Source organism: Lissotriton helveticus, chromosome 3_1, assembly GCF_964261635.1.
Source record: "Lissotriton helveticus chromosome 3_1, aLisHel1.1, whole genome shotgun sequence".
Taxonomy (NCBI): Eukaryota; Metazoa; Chordata; class Amphibia; order Caudata; family Salamandridae; genus Lissotriton; species Lissotriton helveticus.
In genome coordinates, this window is record NC_136061.1 from 341,280,158 (window position 1) to 341,302,688 (window position 22,531).

A 22,531-nucleotide genomic window follows, 5' to 3' on the forward strand; every position below is an offset into this window, starting at 1 on the left:
ATGTGACTCCCACACCTTGTAGTCCTCTGTCTTATGTAACATTTCCTATACATTGATTTACCCAGTAGGATTGTCTGTGTGCAATGTGAGTGTGATATACAACGAATGAATCTGCGAGACAGTGGCTAGGGATACTTGAGGGGCACTGTTAAAGGGTGGTAGTGAGGGAGTCGGTGGCAGAGGTGGTCACTGGGGGGCGCCAACAAACATTGTGGCACAGGGCGGCACCAGTGCTGAAGCCTGCCCTGATTGCACTTGTTCCTTCTCTGAGGCGCACAGACACTGGCAGGAGCTGGACTTCCTTACTGACTGCTAAGAAGCAGTAGTATCGCTGCTCTGCAGCGTGAAGCGGAGTTTCTCACATTTCCCCCGTCGCAGGAAGTGGGCTGCTGATACACACACACGCCAGTCAGGTGGGAGAGTGGGCTCTGCTTGCAGTGCCCTGGAGTTGAACCCTGTGACTGCCCCGCACACGTCGCCCTGGCACCGCACAGCATGGCAGCCAGGCAGCCCCTGGGGCACGGACTCCTTCTGCTCACGGTGGCTGCCAAGGTAGTGCTGGTTCCAGGTAAGTGCCCAGACTAAGAGGCAGAATGGATTCCAAGAGGAGGCTAGTGGTGTGGTTGCAGTTCTTACGTTTTGGATAGGTTTTGTTATGTTTGTAGTTGGAAAATTAAAAGTTGGAACAATCACATTTATATTGTTATTTTCGTTTTTCCTCTCTACTGCTCACAGCCTTATTGGTGCTATTTCTAACCTTCTTTACCCCCAACTAGCGCCCCATGCAACTAGGCAACAGTTTTTCCAAGGCTGTGGTCCTCATAATTACTGTAACTTCTGACGTTCTGACGTTCATGCAACTTCATGGCCATTATTTTGGGTCTGCCTTAGCCTCTCCTCGCTGACCCATCCTGTTGGTGCTGGGTTCACTCGACGACCACCGGTCACACAGTGGAAACTTTGAAGGATGGATGGGCCTAGCGTGGTCTGCTCTCCACCCTACCGTACTCTTCCGCAGTCAACGAATGGAGACCAGTGCTCGGATGTTTGGAAAAGTCATCCTTTAGGGGCCACTTCATTTTTTCAATGGACATGAAATACTGTAGGCTCGTCATCCAATAGATAGCTCATGGGCATTCTGGGGACCTCAGCGGACCACTGGGAATAGTAGTCCTGGCCCCAACCGGCAGATGAGTGACCCGCTCTTTGGGGCCATGCTGGGCATGAGCTGGACTACCAGGTCTTTTGTCAGCCAAATCCCTGTTATTATTCTTAAACACAGAAATTATTATTTCTGGCCTGGTTCTTATTTATTTTACTCACAGTGCTTGTGAAGGCCTGCATACCACTGGCAGTGCACAGGAGGGACTACAAGGAGGGAGGAAAGAACAGTAACCAAGGTGATCCAGCTGGACCATTGATGGTCCGACTGAGATTGATGGAAGGCGCCTGCATCCTTGGATGCGGATTACTGATGTCAGAGCCTTGGATGCACGAGCCACAAGATCATGCAGTTCTCCTTGGATGATAAGGCCACAGCCTGCTGTAGACATCTGCCTGGGGGAGCATAAACACAGTATCGAAGATGGTGCATAAGTGCCGCATATCACTCTACATTCTCGCTGGAGATATGTGAGCTTGTTCCATTCCCCGAAACACCTCCAGCACAAATTCAAATTGATCATAAAGTGCCTATTAAGTATTCTATGGTTGTGTATCAGCGATAACATATTGTATATGCTAACTCACTCATTTGAGTGTACCAGATTGACGTGGCCGCATATCTTTGTTTGTGTTTGTGGATTCTCTTTTCAAGGGGTTGTCTATGTAGGGGGAGATTTACTAAGATTTTGCACCATGTTTGTATCACAAAAGTGACGCAAATCGGTGCAAAATCTTTTTTTAACAATTATCTTTCCATCACTTAACTTGTTTAGTGCTGGAAAATAACGGAAAATTAATGTGAAGCATCACTTTGCGCCATGGGGCCGTACCAAGGGTGGTGCATGGGCGTTCCCGTGCAACCGCCACAGGTTTCTCATGCTAAACCCAATCTACTAAATAAAGTAGATTGGGTTTAGCGTGAGAAAACTGCGCCCTTTTCAAGTGGGCGCAAGGAAGGGGAAATGCTTTTATATCTCCTCCTTTTCCGACTTTGTATATGTGCTGCACTTTATAGCACACATACAAAGTGGGAAAATGGTTAAAGTGATTATGTGCATGGTATTTTGTACTGGAAGTATATCCTCCCAGTACAAAACCTGTGCTAGACTCAGGGAGACACCCTTGCACCATGGCACAAAGATGTCTCAATAGCACCCGGCAGCTGATTTCAGCATGGGCGCTACTGAGAGGGGAAGAGAATGCCTTATTTTAGTACATAGGGCGCTCTCCTCGTCTCTCCTTTTCACGCAGCGCAGCATTCGGAAATTTCTAAATCTGCCCCTTCGTCTTTTACAGTTACGTCTTTCATATTCAATAGCGTTCATAGGTAAGGCACAGGTTTTTTAGACTGCCCGCTCGTCTGAAGAATTGCAGGTCACTGATTGCCAACTACTCATCCATAAAAGGCAGTGTATTTGTGTTCAGTGTCTACAGCTCTGTTTCTTTGATCCCAAATATAGCCCTACAATTCGCAAAGGAATCCATTTTCTGCGAGTCATACCATGCCAATATCTAAGCCTGAAATATACAACTCTTCCCTGTTTACGCTGAGGGTGAGGGATAGGGCTCGATGAGAAAGAGGTATCCTGGAGACATCTTCCTGCTGTGTCCCATTTATTGAATACCACATTTTAGATCACAGTCAGATTAACCAATTTCTCTTATTATTGATCACAATTGTTGAAGTCAACCTGTTAATAAATTACTGATTACATTCATATTTCTGTTGTGCATGGTGGGATTGATGGTTTGGAGCTCAGAGGAAAACAGCCTTATCAAGCCTACATACTATTAGGAGTCTTTGGCTACAGCTACTGGAGAAAATAACAAAATGAAGTACAGATATTCTGTCTCAAAAACACAATTTTCTATTTCTACTATTTTCCAAAATATGCTATTCTATTCAGAGATGTGTGACACACACAGAGATCTGATTTTCAGTGAGGTGTTTCTTTTACCTAAATTGCGTCAGGCTTCTTACGCACATACACCTGCCCTCTGTTTTACTCCTGCCATTACTCCACTGCATCCCATTGGTGACCTCAGTATCATTACTCTCTGAGACGCGCTATGGAGATAGCACCTCTCTACATGCATTGTAGGAGTACTGTTGGTGCTGATTTAGATAATCAGCAGGAGTAAGTAGAAGCCTGAGTACTACAATACAAGGTGCACCGCAGACAGCACTCACAGATCATCACTTCATCCAACCTGATTAGGAAGTAAAAAGTAACAATTCAGCCTTCCTGCAGAAGTAATCCTTTACCTCTCTGAAGAGACTCTCAGCTGGGTTTGCACTGTCTTTTCCTTTGTGACGTTGATTTGATAAAAAATAATTATTATTTTGGCATTATAATAAAATACGATTAATCCATATACTTTACTCCAATTTTTCTACATCGTATTCTATTACCAGATCATGTCTATTGCAGGAAACGATACTGAGCCGCTTGTTTGGTAGTAAAAATCTGCCATAAATTGGAGTGACATGGGCTCCTTGTACCCATATGCCCTGGTGCCACTACACCTGTTGCACTATTGATAGCACCACCCCTGCTTATCACTGTAAAGTCTGTGTAAAGCCTGATCACAAATCAGCATTTTGGTGCAGATAAATTTCGTTTCGGATTTTGGTATAACACCTAATATATACTTATATATAGTAATTCAACAAGTCACAAACTGGATCATTTGAAAAAACAGCCATTTATTTCTGGTCGACACTGGCCACAGAAATAGTGTTGCTTTCGTAAAATTTGTAATGGTGTTTCTTTTTTTTATAATTCTTAAACCCACTACATTCGGCAAGAGCCTTTTTTATTTGTTTCACTCAAACTAAGAACAAAAGGATCAGAGAGCCTCAGCCTCCGAGCGCAATAGTAATGTTAACCATTCTTTCTATGAATCAGACATTAGACATGGATGATTCGAAACACTCTTTCTGGAGTACTGATAAAACTTTGGGGACTTCCTTAGACTTTTCTCTACAGAGCCCAAAACTCTGTCCTTTGAAACTGCAGAAGCACGATGAGTAAGCCATCTACGGGAACTGAAATATATATATTGCCTGTACGAACTGATTCACAAAGACATTACGAGAACGGCATAGTACTCTTCATTCATAGTTTGCCTATTGCTGTGAAAAGGATAATTGTTTGTGCTAATTCACTAATATTTACAATAACACTTAAGGCTCAATTCACAAACGTAATTTACAAGTGAAGATTTACTCATGTCTAAACATACTCCTGAACCTCGGTCTAAATCTTTTTCACTATTCATAATTTCTGAGTGTAGATGCACTCTTAGGTGCAGTGTTACATGTCCCCACCCCATGAAATCAGGAGGTGGAGACATCTTAGAATTTACGAGTATAAAGTTACTACTAGTAACTTTTCACAAGTAGGCGGAGATCTATGCCACTAGCAGGGGTGGGTGGCGGGGGGTGATGAACTCCCTATGGGAAAGTATAGGGAAAATGTTTAAAGTTCATTAAATATTTAAATGATGTACATTATATTAATTACCAAATAAAAATGTATGTTGATATTAAATAATAATTATTAACCTAGGACTAACAAAACAAAATGTTACATCACATGAACTCATCAAATTACATTTTATTACATGATTGAAATATATTAATTTAATTTATAAATATTACTTTTAGTCAAAACGAAAAAAAGTATTTCAATATGTAGTTAATTTTATTAACATTATGTATTTTGTATTTATTTAAAATATTTCTTAAGGTTTTCATAACAGTATAATTTAATTATTTTTTAAGTTAATTAGTAATTGTAAAAATGATCAAATAAATATTATTTTTTAACCTAACTCCTTAACACTAAAAATAATTAAATGTATGTGTTTAACGTAAACGTCAAAAGAATATTTTTTTTCCTACATGGTGATATATTATTTCCATCGCTCCATTTTTTTCTATGAAAGTGAATTGTAGTACCATTGAGTGGCCATTTGTGGTGCTTGAGTTAATCCAAGGCTATGTGGGAGTACATTTACTACTTTTTGTGTCTTTTTGGGCTCCAACAACTTTAAAAGTGTAGTTGGTGAATAGCAGTGATCTTAAACTTTTTTGGGTGGGTGTTTGTATTAGCATGACCCTTCCTAAATTGCTCCTTACCCCTCTCTAAACTCCTTCTTCTCATATCCTATTTTGTCATATATAGTCCTCATTTTCCAGCCAGTGCCTTTGTCCCTTCCACGTGTACACCCAAATCGTAGGGTTACGTTTTCAGAGCTAGCAGAGCATTTTCTCCGCACAAAAGTGAGAAGCAGAGATCTCTGCATTTAGATTTGTGAATAGCAATTTGTAGTACATGAATAGTACTGCATTAGTACTTCACGTACTATAAAATGTAGTTTGTGCATAGACCCTATCGTTTAAACACATGTAACTTTAATATTTCCCAGATACCCTAAATGGAATCATTGGTATTTATAAAGAAGGTTTAATTATGTTTGTGTTTGTAAGCCTACGTGCATGTAACATATTTATGTACTGGGTTAGAAACATTAAAAAAGGATATTTTATTTGTGTTTCTTTCTCCTTTGCTGCAATGAATTTTTCTCATGCATGGTGCCTTTCTACACCCATGTTGAGAATGTCGGATTAATCTGTGATCTTCACACTAATTTCACTCCACTTCTGCCTGGTCTATTTAACTCTGAGCCAGGTGTTCCTCAAAGTATAAGAAGTTATTGTAACGTCAGTTTTTTGTATAAGACACTGTTGCCACCAGGAGTCCCTCTTAGCTCTGTTTCCTTGACTGAAGGATTGCAATATAAAGCTTGTATGTCTAGAATGTGTGCATGTGTGAAGATTGCCCTTTGTTTGAAGAGTAGGGTGTGATGAATGAGGAAGAGAGAGGTTCTCCGATCATATTGTGGAGAATTTGACACTGATGGTCGATGTTATTTGTCATGGAAGGTGCGTGCAAGAGAGCGACAGTTCTGCTTCGTGTATGGTTGAAATGTGCATAGGTGAGGAGTGTTGCCTATGGAAGTAGTTGGTTGTCATGTCCTCTGATCATGTAACAGAAAACTCAAAACCATGGTGGGGGGGGTGGTGTCAAGAAAAATGCATCGTTACCGAATGTCGGCGTTCCACCCATGTAAAGGTCTCCATTGTTTGACTTGTTGAGCGAGTAGACAATTGCCAAAAAGAAGCGCATTCTGCAGAATTTGCAACAAAAAAAGTAAGATTCGCTCAGACTGCCCGTTTATTTCATTGCAGTATAAACAACACTTGGTCCTGACGTATCTCACCAGCCCACCTCAAGTGTGCAGGACTGGAAAACGTAATTCAAACTGTCATACAGAGAGTTATCCTATACATCGATTTAAATCACAGAGAGAAGGATCAACCACAACAATCTTTTTAAGAAAAATCTTTCTATCTTTATGAAAAAGTCATCTTCAATCAATCATTATGACAATAGGCGGTTGTCAGAAAGAAGGTGAGAAAGAAAGTGTTCATGTGCAATGTGAACGTGAAAAGATAAAGGAACAAACAGAGGAAGTAAAAAACAAAAATACCCTAGTTTATATACACAACATTGGTTGGAATAAGTGAGTGATCGACCGAACCAATGTTCGACCTGTATTCATTATTATTCCACTATCTTATTCGTTAGATGACCTCTGAACATTAAGTAAGGTTCAATAGGTAAAATTGTGGGTGTTCCCATGCAACACACATGGTTTTTGACACTGCACCAAATTTACAACATAGCAAAAATCTGGGGCAGTGGCAAAACTAACGCCTTCCCAAAGCAGGAGTAACAAGGAGAAATGTTAATATTTCTCCTAGTTTTTTCCTCTTTCTAAGTGTGCTGTGTTCTGCAGCACACATAGAACGAGAAAAAGGCCTCCTGTGATAGTTTTTGTGCAGGAAAGTGTACCTTCCTGCACAAAAATAATCATGCCAACAACACAAGTGACTACGTTGGCGCTCGGATGCAGTTTGTGCGCTGGCACTGGCAGAAAGACCTGGAATACGCCGTATCTTGCAGATACAACGCATCCATGCCCTTTTCTTTTGAAGTAGGGCAGCGCAGCTGGAAGGCTTGCAGCGATGCCCTATGCCAAAATACTGTAAATATGCCCTTTGGTGCTTAAATCCTAGTGAGGCTTACAGCAAAGAGAGCAGAGGTGAAACGAAATGCACAGAGTGCAAATAAGTTTAGCTGGTTTCTGCACTGCTGTGAATTTTATTAAGGTTGAAATCCATGACTTAATTTCAACATCCCCTCAAATATTTTACTGACCAAGGAAGTAAACTTAAATGGAGAAGGTTTCCACAAAGTAAAACCGTTCACCTTATACTGCCTCGTAGTGTGATCTGCATGGTGTGCCAGGTGAATCTGACTTTCGCAGGCGTAGTTGGGAGTAGGGACAGGTTGCCCCATTTTCTTCGAAAAGGCACCCGAGGTACCCTTTTTGGAGCTTTTGTAGAATCAGGGCCAGCTTTAGGTGGTGCTACTGGTGTATCCAGACCTGGCGCCGTGTTTGGAAATAATATAAATAACATACTGTAATGAAATCACCTGCTGCACAGTTCCTTGTGTATCCAGCATTTTTCATGCAACAATAAAAAAGTTCAAGACAACTAAGGTGATTAATGTTCCTGCTGGATAGAGATCTTTTGTCATATCAGCAGCTTTGACTCTTTCATAAAGTAGTACAGAGGGTTAATGTGCCTGCAGCTATGAATGTGTACCATGCAAATCACAGACCTGTATGGTATGTGGATAACTCAATGGGTTACTGCTTTTGTCATAGAGATCCTTTTGTTACTTGCACTTCAAAAATTACAATCCTAAAATAGCACAATGACCTATGAACTGTCATCAAAGAGCTGCATGCAGACTGCAAAGTATTGGTTAGAACATTGTTTAGCCCTCAGTTTTTCATTATCCTAATTATTTGCTAAAAATGTTTGTTTGGGTAGGAATACATTCTTATTATTAAAAGTCAACCCAACTACTATGGTATGTTTTTAAATCCTACGTTTGTGCTTCTCCAGAGCAAGCACTCTTAAAATATACCACCTTCTAGTAATCCTCATTGTGTTATGTAACATTCCCTATAGACTAATTTACACACGTATGATTCTCCGTCTCTGTATAATGTGTGTGTAACGTAAAGTGCTCTGACACCCTAAAGTTGGATGATTAGCGCTACAAAACAAACTAAATGCATGTGAAAGAGGTGCTAAGGGGATATAAGGTGCACTGTTAGCAGATGGTAGTGAAGAAATCAGTGCACAAGAAGGTCATGAGGGATAGGTGGGTGGCAAAAAAGATTGTTACACGGTTGCCACCAGCCCTAAAGCCTGTCCTGCCAAGGATTGTCTAAATGCCCCTGAAAAATCTATCAGGTGTATAACAGGGCAACTCTCATCAACCTCCAGAAAAACGGCAGGATTAAGAAGGCTAGGTTTAATTTGGGCAGTTTTCTGCAGCCGCCCATCCCACAACAGTAGTATAATGGGCAATGTTGCACTGTGCTGGAGGAGGCAAGGAGCGAGCGATAGTTGTATGGGGCCAATCACAGGGGCGGCTCCTCCATTAGGGCAGAGAAGCGTCGCCCCACTACTTTCTTGCAGTGCGAGAAGCAGAAACATAAAATGGTAAAACTACAATTTTATGTTTCTGCTTTTCGCACTGCGAGAAAACAGAAGTATTTGATTGGGGGTGGGCGGGTGGTCAGGTTAGGCAGGAGTGGCTTACCCAATGTTGCGGGCCCTGACTGTTTGGTCGGCCCATTGGGGCCAACCAAATCAGTCATACGTGCAGCCTACATGGAGAAAATGGCCTCCACATAGGTGCCTGGCTGGGCGTCGTCCCTACCAATCACAACGCTGCCATTACAGTATTGTGATTGGCTTAGATGAAGGGAGGGAGTCTGCCTGCTTGCTGTTCAGCAGGAAAGCAGGACCCGGTCAGGAGCTGTAATGGCGTGGGACCCGGGAACGGAATCTTCTTTTTTAATTTTATTTAACATCCCCACACGAAACAACCCACCCACCCCACCTCCCGCGAGTCATGCCTGCCGCGACTGGCCAATCACCATGGAAAAGTCTTAGTATTGGGCCCGATCCCTAGCAGTTTATAGGCGGCGGGCTTTTATCTCGACACAGCACATTTCCAGCTTCTGCCTGCCAATTTTCATGCACGGTATGATACCATTCACCCTCTGAGCGGTAACCATTTTTAAAAATACAGATTTCTTGTGTTGGTGCCACAACAGTGATGTCTCGATTGAATATAAAGTTCCTACACAGTAAGTTATTATATCTAAATTCTGAGTTCCCAATTCATAAACAGAGACTAAAATCTGCACTTTATATAGACAAATATTTTACATGAATAAATCCTTTTAAGAGGCCAAAATCCAAATTTTTGAGAATAGTGGAAGTTTTTCACTCTTAACTCGTGGGGAAAAAAAGGCCAAGGCCCTCGTCAGGCGGCCACTGCAGCTTGCACTATCCATTGCACTTGCCAGTGCTGCTATTTACAGTACCTGCACAACTGCTAACATTGCACTGCTACGAGTGTGACAATTCAGACTATTTGAGGCCTCCAAAGCAATACGAATGGCTTAGGAGGCAGGTGTTAGTCTATTTTAATGTATATTGAATAATAAACAACAGTTCTGCTCATCTCTAAATTACACAACCAGCGCCACCATGTGTCAGCTGTCATAAGTGCTGGTGTTGACAATTGAATGAATAAATGAATGAGTGAATGAGTTGATTTTATAAAGCGTGCAATACCCGAAGGTGTCTTAGCGCTGAGCGGATGAAAGACGGAAAGGGGCGGAGACCAAGGAAATAAGTCAACAAACACTAGCGCTCATGAAGTGCCGTTAGTGAGTACCGGAAACCGGAGTCCCAAATTAAGTACTGGTGGCTGGGAGGCAGACTTTTGGGACATGTTTCCCAGAACCGCCATGTGTGGGGATTTATATTGTGTAGATGAACTTTCTTTAATGGCCCATTTGCTCACAAAAGTAACTCAGACAGATGAACACATCAATGATATTTGGAGATCTGCCCCCTTCTTACTTTTGTACAATTATAAGGCCACAAACTGGATTTTGTAATTGGTGTCCCTCTCCTATGTGCCTGCCTCTGTCACAATACTTAATTTGAACTGGTAGTTTGAAATTAGGCCCACTGGCAATCATTTTTGGGACTGTCCTTATTTTTCCTTAACAAACTTTGACTCAGATCAAGAGAGAGAAAAACCCAAATGGGGAAAGGAGGAAGAGAAAGAAGGAAAAATGTGACAAAGAGAGAAAACAGGGATGAAAAAGAACATGAGATAATGGGGCAGGCAGTGTATGGTGGAGGACTAAAGAGTCATGAGGTGGAATCCAGACTCCACAGCGTTAGTGTTTGACACTCCAAACACACCGTAGTGCCAGCCACGAGCTTTTGAGCACATCTTTGGGTCCAGGCACGTATTCTTTTACAAATTAAGCACTAGAGGACGCAAGTTAAGAGGGCCACCTCAAAGCTCTGCTGGAGACTGTGATTTGGGTAACTCTATACACTTTTGTCTGGGGTGACAAAATCCATTCTTTTAATTAAATAATGTTATAAGCTGTAACTGGTCAGTGAAATGCTAAACGTACTAAAAATTGGTATGTTTTGCTATATCTAGCCACACCCCTGACTCCGCCCACTGATTCAATCTTCGGTTATTCCCGCCCCCTAATTCTCCACCCACAGTTCCCCTACTTTTGTTTTCCCACTTCGACCACTGGGTGAGGGACAGTAAAAGAGACTGTTCCTTGGACACAGCTCGAGCTCGTGCCAGGTTGCGGTGGCACCAAGGTGTTAGCAGAAAGGAATGGAACGTGTTAGATTCAGAATGGGAGGAGGGGCATTCTCACCAGAGAGAACAGAGTTCTGGGGGAATGCGGCCCTCTGTGAGCGAGCAGTAGGCATCCAGAATCGAAGGATAAGAAGTGCTGGAAACCTGGGTTCGAGCCTCGGGGTCGCGTCCACATCCTGTGATTATGGGCAAATCACTCAATCTCCCCGTGCCTGAATGTGTAATGTAAATACAGTGCTCATGTGAAGCGCTCCAATACCTTTGGGTCGAGTTCGCGCTATATAAGTATGCAAAAAAAACAAAAGTGAGTGACGCAAGGTGATGGGTGATGGACTTCTTCATAGAGACATTGAGCAGAGTCACGTGGGCACCTCACCTGGTGGCCAAATTTGATGACCTCTTGGAACATGGATATGATCTGGTAAAAAAAGACTCAACAAAGGCCTCGTGTCACAGTCATGGTATGTGATGCTGTGCATCAACGACAGAGCCATACCAAGAAAACAAGAATCCGCCTGCCCACTCTTGAACTGTGCACTGAAGAGAACACACCTGGTGATGAGCACTCATTGGCTGCATGGGTTGGAGATGGCGAGAAGAGCTACGTGGATCCCTCGCTCACAGGCCCATCCAAGGTCAGACAAAGATATGAGAGCGTAGGCACCAGCATTGCTGACCCACCATGGCTCCCCACTTAGACCGGAAACGCATCCTGGGCTTTCTCGTACTATCCGGACAGTCCCATAGTCCACAACACACTTAGTTGTTCCCAACACAGTAACACTTCGTGCAACCTGCCCCTCCTTAGTGTGTAATCCTCACCATCTTAATCTAAGGCGCTTGAGAGCCCAGCCGGTGTTACATGTGCTGCCTCCTTTAATGGTGGGAGACGACCCCCGAAGGTCTTTCGACTCAAGCTGAGGACTCCACTACTTTTGAATGTGTTGTGAAAAATGTAATGAGTCCGTTTGAAGTATGTGCACTCAAGGCCATATTAAAGGTTGATGTAACATGTGTAAGCTTTAGAGCGGAATCAAGTGAAAAAATAAAGGAAAAAGGTATATTTGTGATTTGTACGAAATTAAAGTACCCATACAGGTTTAACAATCGGACCCTGACTGCGTGCTGACTGTGTTGGCATCCAGCACACAACATTGTTATCTTACTTTAGCGTGATTGGCTACATGAATAGCAGACTGAATTGTGTGCTTACTCTGCAACCTTTTTGAAATACGGCAGCACTTTTGAAAATTGTCTATTTCGCATGTTTTAATCTTTGTACAAAATCACTCCGAGCTGCTAGAGTCTGATAAGGATGAGCCGAGTTTCACAATTATAACGTCATCAAATGTCTGACATAAACAGATATTATATCTGATTGAGGAAAGAGAACCGTACTTCATTAAATGCAATGTTGGTGTCAAACCAGTGTGTTATTCCGGGAGAAGATGTGGCTAATGGCTAGAGCCGTCGAACTCAAATCAACATCCTGTTATTCTGGGCAAATCACTTAATCCCCCATGCCTAAAAAAATAAATGTGTCCTTGTGTAAGCAATTGGTGCTCATGTAAAGCCCTCTGATAACTTCGGGTCAAGTTCGCACTATATAAAACTCCGAAAAAAACATTGAATGCATGGGTAACCTACAAAGTTATTCAGGTTTGGCAAAATGAAGTATTTCCTAATATGCAGCACTCTTTTATCTCTGTACAGGAAATTAGATTTGTAGCCCAACTTCTACTTATTTGTTTACAGAGCACTACCAAATCGACAGCACTGTCAATTATCACAAAAACATACACCTTACAAACATGCACCTAAATTAGTATAAATGAAACACGCACAACATGGTATCATAAAACTCCAACTTGAGTTGTAACTTGTGTAGAAAATAACAGTGTACTCAGGCCTAGCGATAGAAAATGTATCCACCCCCTCCAATCCAAAGAAAAATAGAAAATCTTTCAGAAACGCACCCATACACATGAAACATGTAGTAAATGAAGATAAACCGATCACAGGATGTCTTGAAGTGTTTCACTACGACATGACCTTCCCCTGAGAGACTTAAAATCACTACATTAACATGAATATGACACATCTTTCCCCTTTCATGTAATAATTAAACAATAAAAACACAGCATTGTAATTTCAACACAAATCGCCCCAATATAAATAAACAAGAAAGTACATAACAAAGATGGGATAAGAACATTTCTTAAACCAGAAAAACCGTGACAAAAATGGAAACAATTACCCTCTAAACAGGGCGGTAAGAAGAATAAAACAAGGTTAAAACGGATCCTATCAGATAGTCCTGCAAATAAGCGGGAGGTTTCCTTTCTCTTCTTACATGGCCATCCCTTCTCTCACCGTCCAAGTGCCTCCATCACACACCTCTCTGGCATATATACCCTCCTCTCCTCATCTGTCTCTGGAACTAGAAACATCCTCCCCTGAAAGCATAAACCCACTACACCCTTCACCACTTTCCACAGTGGATTTTTCACATTTACCTCCCTTCTGATACAAAGCTACTCTGCGTCTATTCCACTTACTTCCATTCTGCAAAACAATATACCACTCATACACTTGCTTGACTTTGAATGGACCCCTACATTTGAACAGCCCTCTTCCAGTACATCCATATTTGCCCTTCACCCATTCACCGATCTGAATCTTTGAATCTTTACATCCTTTCCAAAAAATGTAAAGTTTCTTCCTAGCTTTCAAACACCCCAGAACAAACTTAGTCCTGGCTTTGCGACATCTGATCAAATCAAAAGGAGATCTCTCAAGTTCTTTATTCACAGTGGTGCGATGTGACCAAACTGCTTCCTGGACTGCATTACCCACGTTAGTTTCACTCTGCATGGCCAACTGCATAGACCCTTTGACCATACAATTCATTCTTTCCGTAATGCCTTGCGGGTTATAAAAGGTTGTATGATGAAGTTTGATTCCATGCATTGCCAAAAACTCCTTCATTTCACAAGAAGTTAGCTGGGTGCCATTTTCTGTTAACAAAGTTTGAGTGAAATGCTTTCTCCTAAAAATCTCATGTAAATTGATTATGGTAGTCCTTGTCGTTACATCCTTCATGAATATGACCGCCAATCATTTGCAATACGCATCCACCAAACCATGGCAAACATCAAATTCTGACTCACGTCCACCAGAGGTCCAATATAATCCATATGCTTATGCTTCTTCTGACTCTCCCTAGAATCCACACACCTTTCTACTCATTGGGCAGTTTGTACATCAACCAAAAGTCTTCCTTCACTCTCTTTGGAGCCAAGGTCTGCCCCAGGTGCTCCTCGTGTACCAACTAAATGGGTTTTCTCCAAGATGCAGTCATTGCAATCTCCACGGTTACCAACAAGCACACTTCTGTCATCACATGTTACAGTCACTTTGGACCTAGGTCATTCTCTGCTCACATGTGTGAAATGACCCTTGCATCCGCATCTACTGCAGTCTTTGCCAATGGCATAGCATGTCTTGGTCTCACTTCTATGAAAATGAAAATTGCTTCCACACCTATTACATCTATTTGAGTTAAACTTATTACCTGGATTTCTCTGTGTTTTTTTTTACATTTGACCAACAACTCTCGCCATCTTGACACAAATTAATCAAGCATTTCTCTGACACATTGAGGTTGCGTATAAAACATGTACCTTGCCATCACCGTATTTGTTTCCTTTTCAAACCTATTACAGAGTCTTATCCTGGAAGATTATATCTTGCATCACATCAGTAATCCTCGCACAATTTAGCTAGTGCTGGTGGCAAAAATGAAAACATTCTTTGCACTCCTGAACCAACTGAATTCAAAATAATTGCTTGTGACAAAAAAGAAACTGATGTTATAAGTTGGACCGATTCTCTAGATTCAGTTGATGGTCCAAAGTGATCTGATTCAGCGGTACATGATCATATTGGTGCCCTATTGGAGGCTGTGTCTTTATCCGTAGCTTTGCTTTCTTCAGATGATATTGTTGTTCCTTTCTGATCAAACCTTCGTCGTGCATAGACCTCAGCCCACGTATATACTTCGTTCAATTTATAATCAATGGTATCCCTTTTGTATTTTCTTAATTTGCCTTCTTGGAGTTCCTTGCTGTATTTATCCCATTTCTGGTTAAGTCCTTCCAGGTTGATCTGCCAGGTTTCACTCTCCATCCTCATGTCCAGTTCGCTTTTTAAGTTATGTATTTCTTCTTCCAGTTCATGAATCATTTTAGAGAAATCCTCGATGAGCAGTAATATTAAATCCAATGAACATTTATTTAGGGTTGAGTACAATTTTTCCATGAATGTGGTGTTCAAGTTGAATCGAAACAGCATAGGTTTATTTGAAAGTCTCAGGTCTCTGGGATTACTTTTTGCTTTATGGTATGCTTTATGGTATTGTACCAGAGTCAAAGCATGTAATCTTTGGTTTTATTGACGTCTAGTTAGATACTCCAGTTGTTTAAGATGTTGGGAGATTGAGCCTCCATGTGTGTCCGTAAGTTTTCTTCCTGGATTAAGGCATATATCTCTGATGCTTGGTCTGTTGTGTAGACCATGGTTGTTGCCCTGTTCTCTGTCCTCCATGTTTACTGATTGGCTCTTTTTCTTTATTTTCTCCTTCTTGTCCCTTTTTCTCTTTCTGTTTTGCTGCAAGTGGGCTACCTTTTAAAGGAAGATGTATATTTTTCATGGCCATATTTTAATGGTAGATGCTACTATTAGTGATGCTATTTTTTGTGCCTTGTCATATTCTCAGTTAAATTATTGCATTTTCTGTATTCCTTTATTGATCATATCTGTTAGTACTAACCACTATGCACAGTCATTTTTGGGAAATGTGGTTCCCACCTAATATCTAAAAGTGCTCGCCGGGACAGCCTTGACCCATGGAACCTCTTAGGAGGGCTGGTGATCAGCTTAGGATTGGCTAGTAGTGAGGCTTTTGTGGATTATGTTTTGGAGAGACCACAGGTGATGTAGGCCACAATTACAGTATTATAGTTCAGGCACACTCTCCCTGCTGGTAGAACACCCTTAACTTGGTGCATTCTGCACTGATGTGAACAACTGTACCAGATTACAAAAAGTGTGCTGTTCACAGTGCAGACATGAACTTAATGTGAACTGTGAAGGGAATATTAGTACTGCTTCCGCTGCATGTTTGCCTACAGCATGTGACTGTATCCACCTAAAAGTGTTGTCTAGTGGGTCCCTGTGACGCCCATGCAGCTTCCAAAGGGGTGATCGTGGGGATCAGTGATTGTCCACCAGCTCATATGAGGTGCAAACATAGTGGATCTCCTGGCATCTTCTATGCCAGGGGCCTTCAAACTGTGGGTCGGGTCCTCCTAGGGGGGCCTCGAGTTATCCCAGAGAGGCTCCAGGCATTGGTCAAAAGAAGCAATATGCTGATAACACTGCTTTGATTAAAGCGGAAAAAATTTGCTGCAATAAGCCACCCTATTTTGGGCCATCACTAACCTTTTGTCATTAGTATCCTAGCTGGTAATATGTATCAAAAGGGATGGGACTCCGAATATTCTTCAAAATCTCCACCCTCCCCCCATTTATAATAATCACGCTGTGGATACTTTTACACGTTAGTAAGGCCTGCCTGACCAAAATAGCATGTTTGGCAATCATGTATTTGATTGCTTTTTAAAACAGTACAGAACTTAATTGTAATGTTTAAATAGGTCTAGACATAAATAAACATTGCCAATTGAATAGAATAATTGTGAAAAATTCTGAGGGGGGCCCAGTTGATTTTATTTTCCACTTAGGGGCACAGCTACAACAAAGGCTAATGATAATAGTAATAATATGACGCAGCTACAAAGGCTAAGGGTTCCCTCATGCCACACCCCCATGCAAATGTGTAAATGCCCTTGTGATCGTGCCAGTGTAAGATGTGCCGGCATGATCCATATGACAGATGGTGCTGCACTAGTATCTGCGGCTCCTTTTGTAATATCATTGTGCACCAGAGGCGCAAAAAGTGGTCTCACTGTTCTGCCGCATTGTCTGAATTATGGTTTGCATAGCGCACCCAGACTATAATTCTGGCCCTAGAGCGTAGCATCTGCTTGTCTTAGCAACCACTGTCGTTTGCATTGGGGGTAGGCTATGGCCTTTTAAAGGAACAGTGATATTAGTATTGATCTTTTTGGACAGCTGCAGGTTGGGTCATTGCTCTTTCAGTAGTCTGTTAGAGATGAGGTTGGTCTGTTTTGGTAATGACTTTTGCTGATGAACTGCTTGTTAGCATCTCCACTTTGGGATACTTGTAGATGGCAACAAAAGTAATGGATTTCCCTGCAAGGGATCATATCAGATAGTGGTCTCGGGTAGGACAAACAAGAGACCATACAAAGGGTAGGGTGAACACCGCTTTGACCCTGCAGCGTTGTGGTGGATAGTACGAAAGTCGATGGAGGTTTCCACTAGCTACAACCCAGTTTCCCTCAATTCTAAATGGAGAAGAGGTACAGCAGGCAGAACAGTGTGTCTGCTGTTTTATGCAGGATGAACCATTCCACCAAATCTCAAATGATCCCCAAGGTTTTTGATACCCTTCATGAAAAAATAAAGTCCCTGAAATATAAAACAGTGGGTTCTGCTGCTGCTAGTGAACCCATCAAAGATACAATTATAGTTCACTTATGTGGGGTGAGCTGTTTTAGGAAGCTGGCTCTCTATATGGTGTACTAAAACGAAGTAACCTGTGCAGAGAGTCCTGTGGGTCCCCAATTGCTTTACAAAGGTTAAAGTAGAGAATACTAACACTTTCTTTTTTGGTAGGTTGGGTGAGCAGTTAGGCTTATCAGAGGGTAGGGCTAAGCATTTGTTGCACTCACAGAGGCAATAAAAGAGACACACACTCAAAGAATAAATCTGAGATCACATTAGAAAAAAAACACTTCTTATTATATATGTTTCAAAACCTAGAACTTCGTACAAAGATTAGTACTGTTTTCATTAGAAAGATTCACAAGAAATAAAACGTTCAAACCTGTGCGTTTTTATGCACAATGCAATCCTATGGGAAGAAAAGTCAAAGATGCATAAAGGTAGGTAAAGTCTGTTTCAGAGGTTCACCTTCAGGGTTCGGAGTTGTAGTGGGCCAAGGTCCAAAGTATAACCTTGGTTCACAAAAAACGGTGGTGACAGAGTGCACACCTCTGTATAACCTGCGATTCTTTGAGAACCGCCCAGGGTGGTGGTGAGCCTGGTAGCTGACAGGCTAGGATGAAGGGGGGGCTAAAATAGGCTGCACAAGTGGACATGGGAACAAGTAAGAGAGCTTCCCAACATGGACATGGGTTGCAAGGGATCTTGGTTGGTGCTGTACGGCTCCGGTTGGTCCTGGTGTCTTCACACTCGGTGGAGAGACTTTGAGAGCACAAGTACTTTCTTCTGGTCGTCTGCAGCATCAGTTGGGCCAGGAAGCTGCAAGGCGGTAGATTGGACTCTGCTTGTTGATGCCTGCGGACTGCAGGGGAGTAGCTCCTCTACTCCAAGGTGATTCTTAAAGTGCTGGCAGGCTACCCAAAGCTTTGGTAGTTCTCCAGCTCACAGGATGAGTCACTTTGTCGCGATTGTCGAGAGAAGGCTAAGGACAGGCAGGGTTTCACCACAAAGTCCAGAGGAATGCTGCAGTTCTTGCCAGATAGTGGCTCTACTTTTTCCTTCCTCTCTTGATCCCTTGAATCTAAGTTCTTAGGTTCAGGGGTGCCACCTAAATATATAATCTAGGGGCATTTAAGGGGAGTGACAATTAGTAGCCAATGGGCTGCCTACCTGGAGGGTGCAATAAACCCTCTATATGACCACTTCCTGTGAGAAGTGGACATAACCCTGACCCTAGAATGCTAATTCCGTCCAAAACAAGATAGAGGAATCTGAAAAGGGGAGTCCACATCATCTGGCCAGCCCCAGCAGTGGTGCTGGCTGCATGTGGGCACACCTCCTAATCTTCCTAATTTTTGCTGCCTGTCTTGCCACCAAAATGTGGGGTCAGGACAAGGGGGTGGGCAACTCCACTATCTGGAGAGGCCTGGGTCACATAACAAAGGCAGGAGGGCATTTGAAGCTTTCCGCCCTGGAATGCACATCCTGTGTGGAGAGGAGCTGTGAACACCTCTGCCCAGAGCAGGCCTTGTTCCTGGCCTCTGAGAATGAAGGCTCTCACCTCAGGAAGTCAGAAACCTGTCTATGCTGGCAAGCTGGTCGAGACCAGTCAGTCAACACACTAGTAGTCAGTAGGTTTTCAGGGGACACCTGTAAGATGCTCTCCGGGGGCATTTATTAATACATCCAGCACTGGCATCAGTGTGGATTTATCAAGACGAGGTATTTGGTACCAAACACCTTTGGGTACAGTGAAGCCATCATGTAGCTGAGGAACTCGAGTGTCCAGCCCATGTACTCATTATGGCTTCCCTCTGCACTTGTAATATCTAAGGGTGAGCTTAGGTATCACAGGGACATAGCCACTCTTGCAGATATGCCCACACATGGGACACCCTTGCAACATCCAACCTCGATGCTCAGAGGACGGGGCCAGGACTCCAAGCCCCATCAGCACAGCGGCCGTCAATTGCCGCCAACGTCATGCCCGCAACAGCGCCTGCGCCAAGAGGCGCTTTTAAGATCTGCCACAGCCACCCTTAGTGTGAAAAACCTTGCCACCATTACTGAGGTACCTTCTGTTTCTTTTCCCGCTCTTCTGATTCGCTCCTAAGCAGTAAAAAGCATGCTATTGCCCCCTAAGCACATTAGCCAAGGAAGAGCTGGTTTTAACAGTGCCCCACATTAGGTTAAAAGGGTACATAAGGGCCCAAATCCTTAAGACTACAATATGGGCAAAAGAAAAATGCCAGCCTCTTAGGGGGGGGTACCACGGGGGGGCTGCATGATTGGAACAATGGACTCTTTCCTAACTAAAGCAGCACACCCGATTACACAGGAGATAGCATTGACAGAGAGAAGATTATTATTGGAGTGTGATACGGACAAGAATGAGGTACAAGCAAAAGCAGTGACCACTGTGGGCCCCCTAGTTTATTTATTAAGCACTCTAGATCCTGCGTCAATAGTCCCGATGACCCTCCCTGACAATCATGAAATGTCCCCCAACATTTGTACAGCTTCACCAACAGAGGGAGATGACTTCCCCCGCCCAAAAGAAAGCAAGCAGCTTGCAACAAGCCAACAAGAAGTCCCCACGGACAAAAATCCCATCACTGATCGGCTCAAATCTTAAACAGTTATTGGAGGTTTTATTTGAAAGGTTGGAAACAATGACGAACTCACTGTTAGCCCCATCGATATTAAAGGTCGAAGAGGTTGAGAAATTAATTCACGATTCTATTGCTACATGTAACAAATCCACTGTGATTTCTGATCCAGAGTTAGCGGGGGGATGGTAGAGGCACCATGCTTAAGGTCTACGATCTTGAAGCAAACCTTACCTGGCCGCTGTCTAAACGGCCCAATGACTGAGGAAACTCAAAGTGGTATTAGGCAGTCAAATTTGACTGAGGATCCAAGAATTGTAATCCCAAGGGCCCAGGCAGCCCAGATGAGTAGGCTCCCAAATTCTCAAAAAAGGCCTGTCACTTACACGTACCTCTATTCAACCTATTCGACCTAAAACTGAGGATCAATGTATTCTAGATCTGCCCCTCACTTCTGCTCCCCTTGTAGAAGTTCTATTAGAGGTTCTCTCCCTTTCTAAAGAAATTAGAGAAACTTCTTTGGACCTAATACATAAGGTTACACACTGGAGTAGCAAAAATTTTGTAAATGGCCAGAACATATCCTCCGATATTATCAAAGCAAGAAGAGGGGGGTGAATAGGCCATCGAAAAAAAAAAAGGTTGGTGAGGGAGACTGTATAGTTGTGAACTTTAAGAACACTGCGAAAGCTAATTTATTGATGGGTTGAGCTTACAAAAACTGCTCTATTTCCACAATTAAAGTAGTCCCGCTACAATATTTCTATCCCCCAACCAGCGCACATGCCCCACAAATTGGCAATGGCAGGCCTGAAAACATAACCAACACAGATATAACCTTACCATTTAGTAAGCGCTTCCAACCCCTAGCGAGTGCCCAGGACTTGGATGAAAACGACTGACTAAGGTGTGAGCACAAAATAAGTCTGGGCACAAATGTAGTAAACATGGCCCAACACAAATCCATCTTACTAGACCAGGAACCCATTGAAACAAATGATAATTCCCCCGGTACTCTTCCTACTACAATCCCTGTCCAGGCTGTTTACGAAAAAGTCCTCTCGTGGAATATAGCGGGACTAAGGACAAAAAGGGGCAATTCAAATTGGGAAAACTTTCTTTATATCATATCATTGCCTTTCAAGAAACATGGGAGGCAAACAATTGTTTTTATCTAGATGGTTTTAAATTGTTTAGCAAACATGCTGTTCCTTCGAGTATGGGAAGAGAGGACATGAGTTAGAACACTTGTTGGAATTAGAGGAGTTTCTTGAACACTATGAGGAGGGTAAATCATCCTATTATGATTTAATAATTTTAGGAGATTTTAATATTCATCAGTGCGATTCAAACTGCATTATAAAGCCGGACTAAGGGAAGTCTTTTCCTTTATCTAATAATTTTGAGCACACACCATACAGTATCTTCTTGGAAAGCACTCTCTCAGCGTATAATCTATATTGCCCTCAGCAAATAGGCAGGCTGGAGTCAGCACCTACTTGCATAGGGAATGGAAGGCCCAGTATTATTGACTATATCTTTTTGTCTGCAACATTAGTCCCAACTATTGTGGATTTAACTGGTCCCTGGTCATGTTTTAGTGACCATAACCCCCTCACACTCATAATTCCAATTTTTGCTATTGAATCTGAGGAGTCCACTACTTGCATTACAAATAAAGATATCTACGCTATAGACCAAGCTCGCAGGTTAAAGTGGGAAAGGATTATCCCAGATAGCTTCCTGGATAACTTATATACTGCTCGTACCCTTGAAATTCAACCTTGCCTAGACCCGTCTACACATGGCCGAATTATCTTAGGGTATAGTGCCTTAGGGCTGCAAGGCCTGCCATAGGGGTGACTTACCTATACCACATGCAGTGTTTGGTAGCCATGGCATCCAGGACTATGCGCCATGTCCACTCTTCATTTTTCTCTGCACCAAGATACACAGGCTGCAATGGCAGTTTGCATGAGCTTGGTGAGGGGTCTCTTAGGGTGGCACAATTCGTGCTACAGCCCGTAGGGACCCTCTATAGTTCCACGGCCCTAGGTACCAGCAGTACCACTTACTAGGGACTTACGGGGATCCTAAAGGGGCGCCAATTGTGGAACAATGGTACAGATTTGGGAAAGAACACTGGTACTGGGGACCTGGTTAGCAGGAACCCAGTACAGTTTCAGTCAAAGTCGCACCAGATACCAGACAAAACATGGGGGGTAACCATGTCAAAGGGGG

General features: G+C 42.7%; 1 protein-coding gene across 4 annotated transcripts in view; it reads left to right on the forward strand.

The window, feature by feature from the left end:
• The first annotated feature begins 307 nt into the window (after window positions 1–307).
• The window catches only part of LOC144822446 (uncharacterized), a 354,287-nt gene continuing 332,063 nt past the window's right edge, over window positions 308–22,531 (forward strand). For 2 of the 4 annotated variants that reach the window (XR_013608621.1, XR_013608622.1), the window contains exon 1: window positions 373–568. Coding sequence is in view for 2 of the 4 variants with exons in the window: in XM_078679990.1 (XP_078536116.1) it covers window positions 496–568 (73 nt within the window). In the remaining 2 variants the exon portion in view is untranslated. Of the gene's footprint in view, window positions 569–22,531 lie in introns of all 4 variants that reach the window. The other 2 variants (XM_078679990.1, XM_078679991.1) reach the window with 2 other exon arrangements.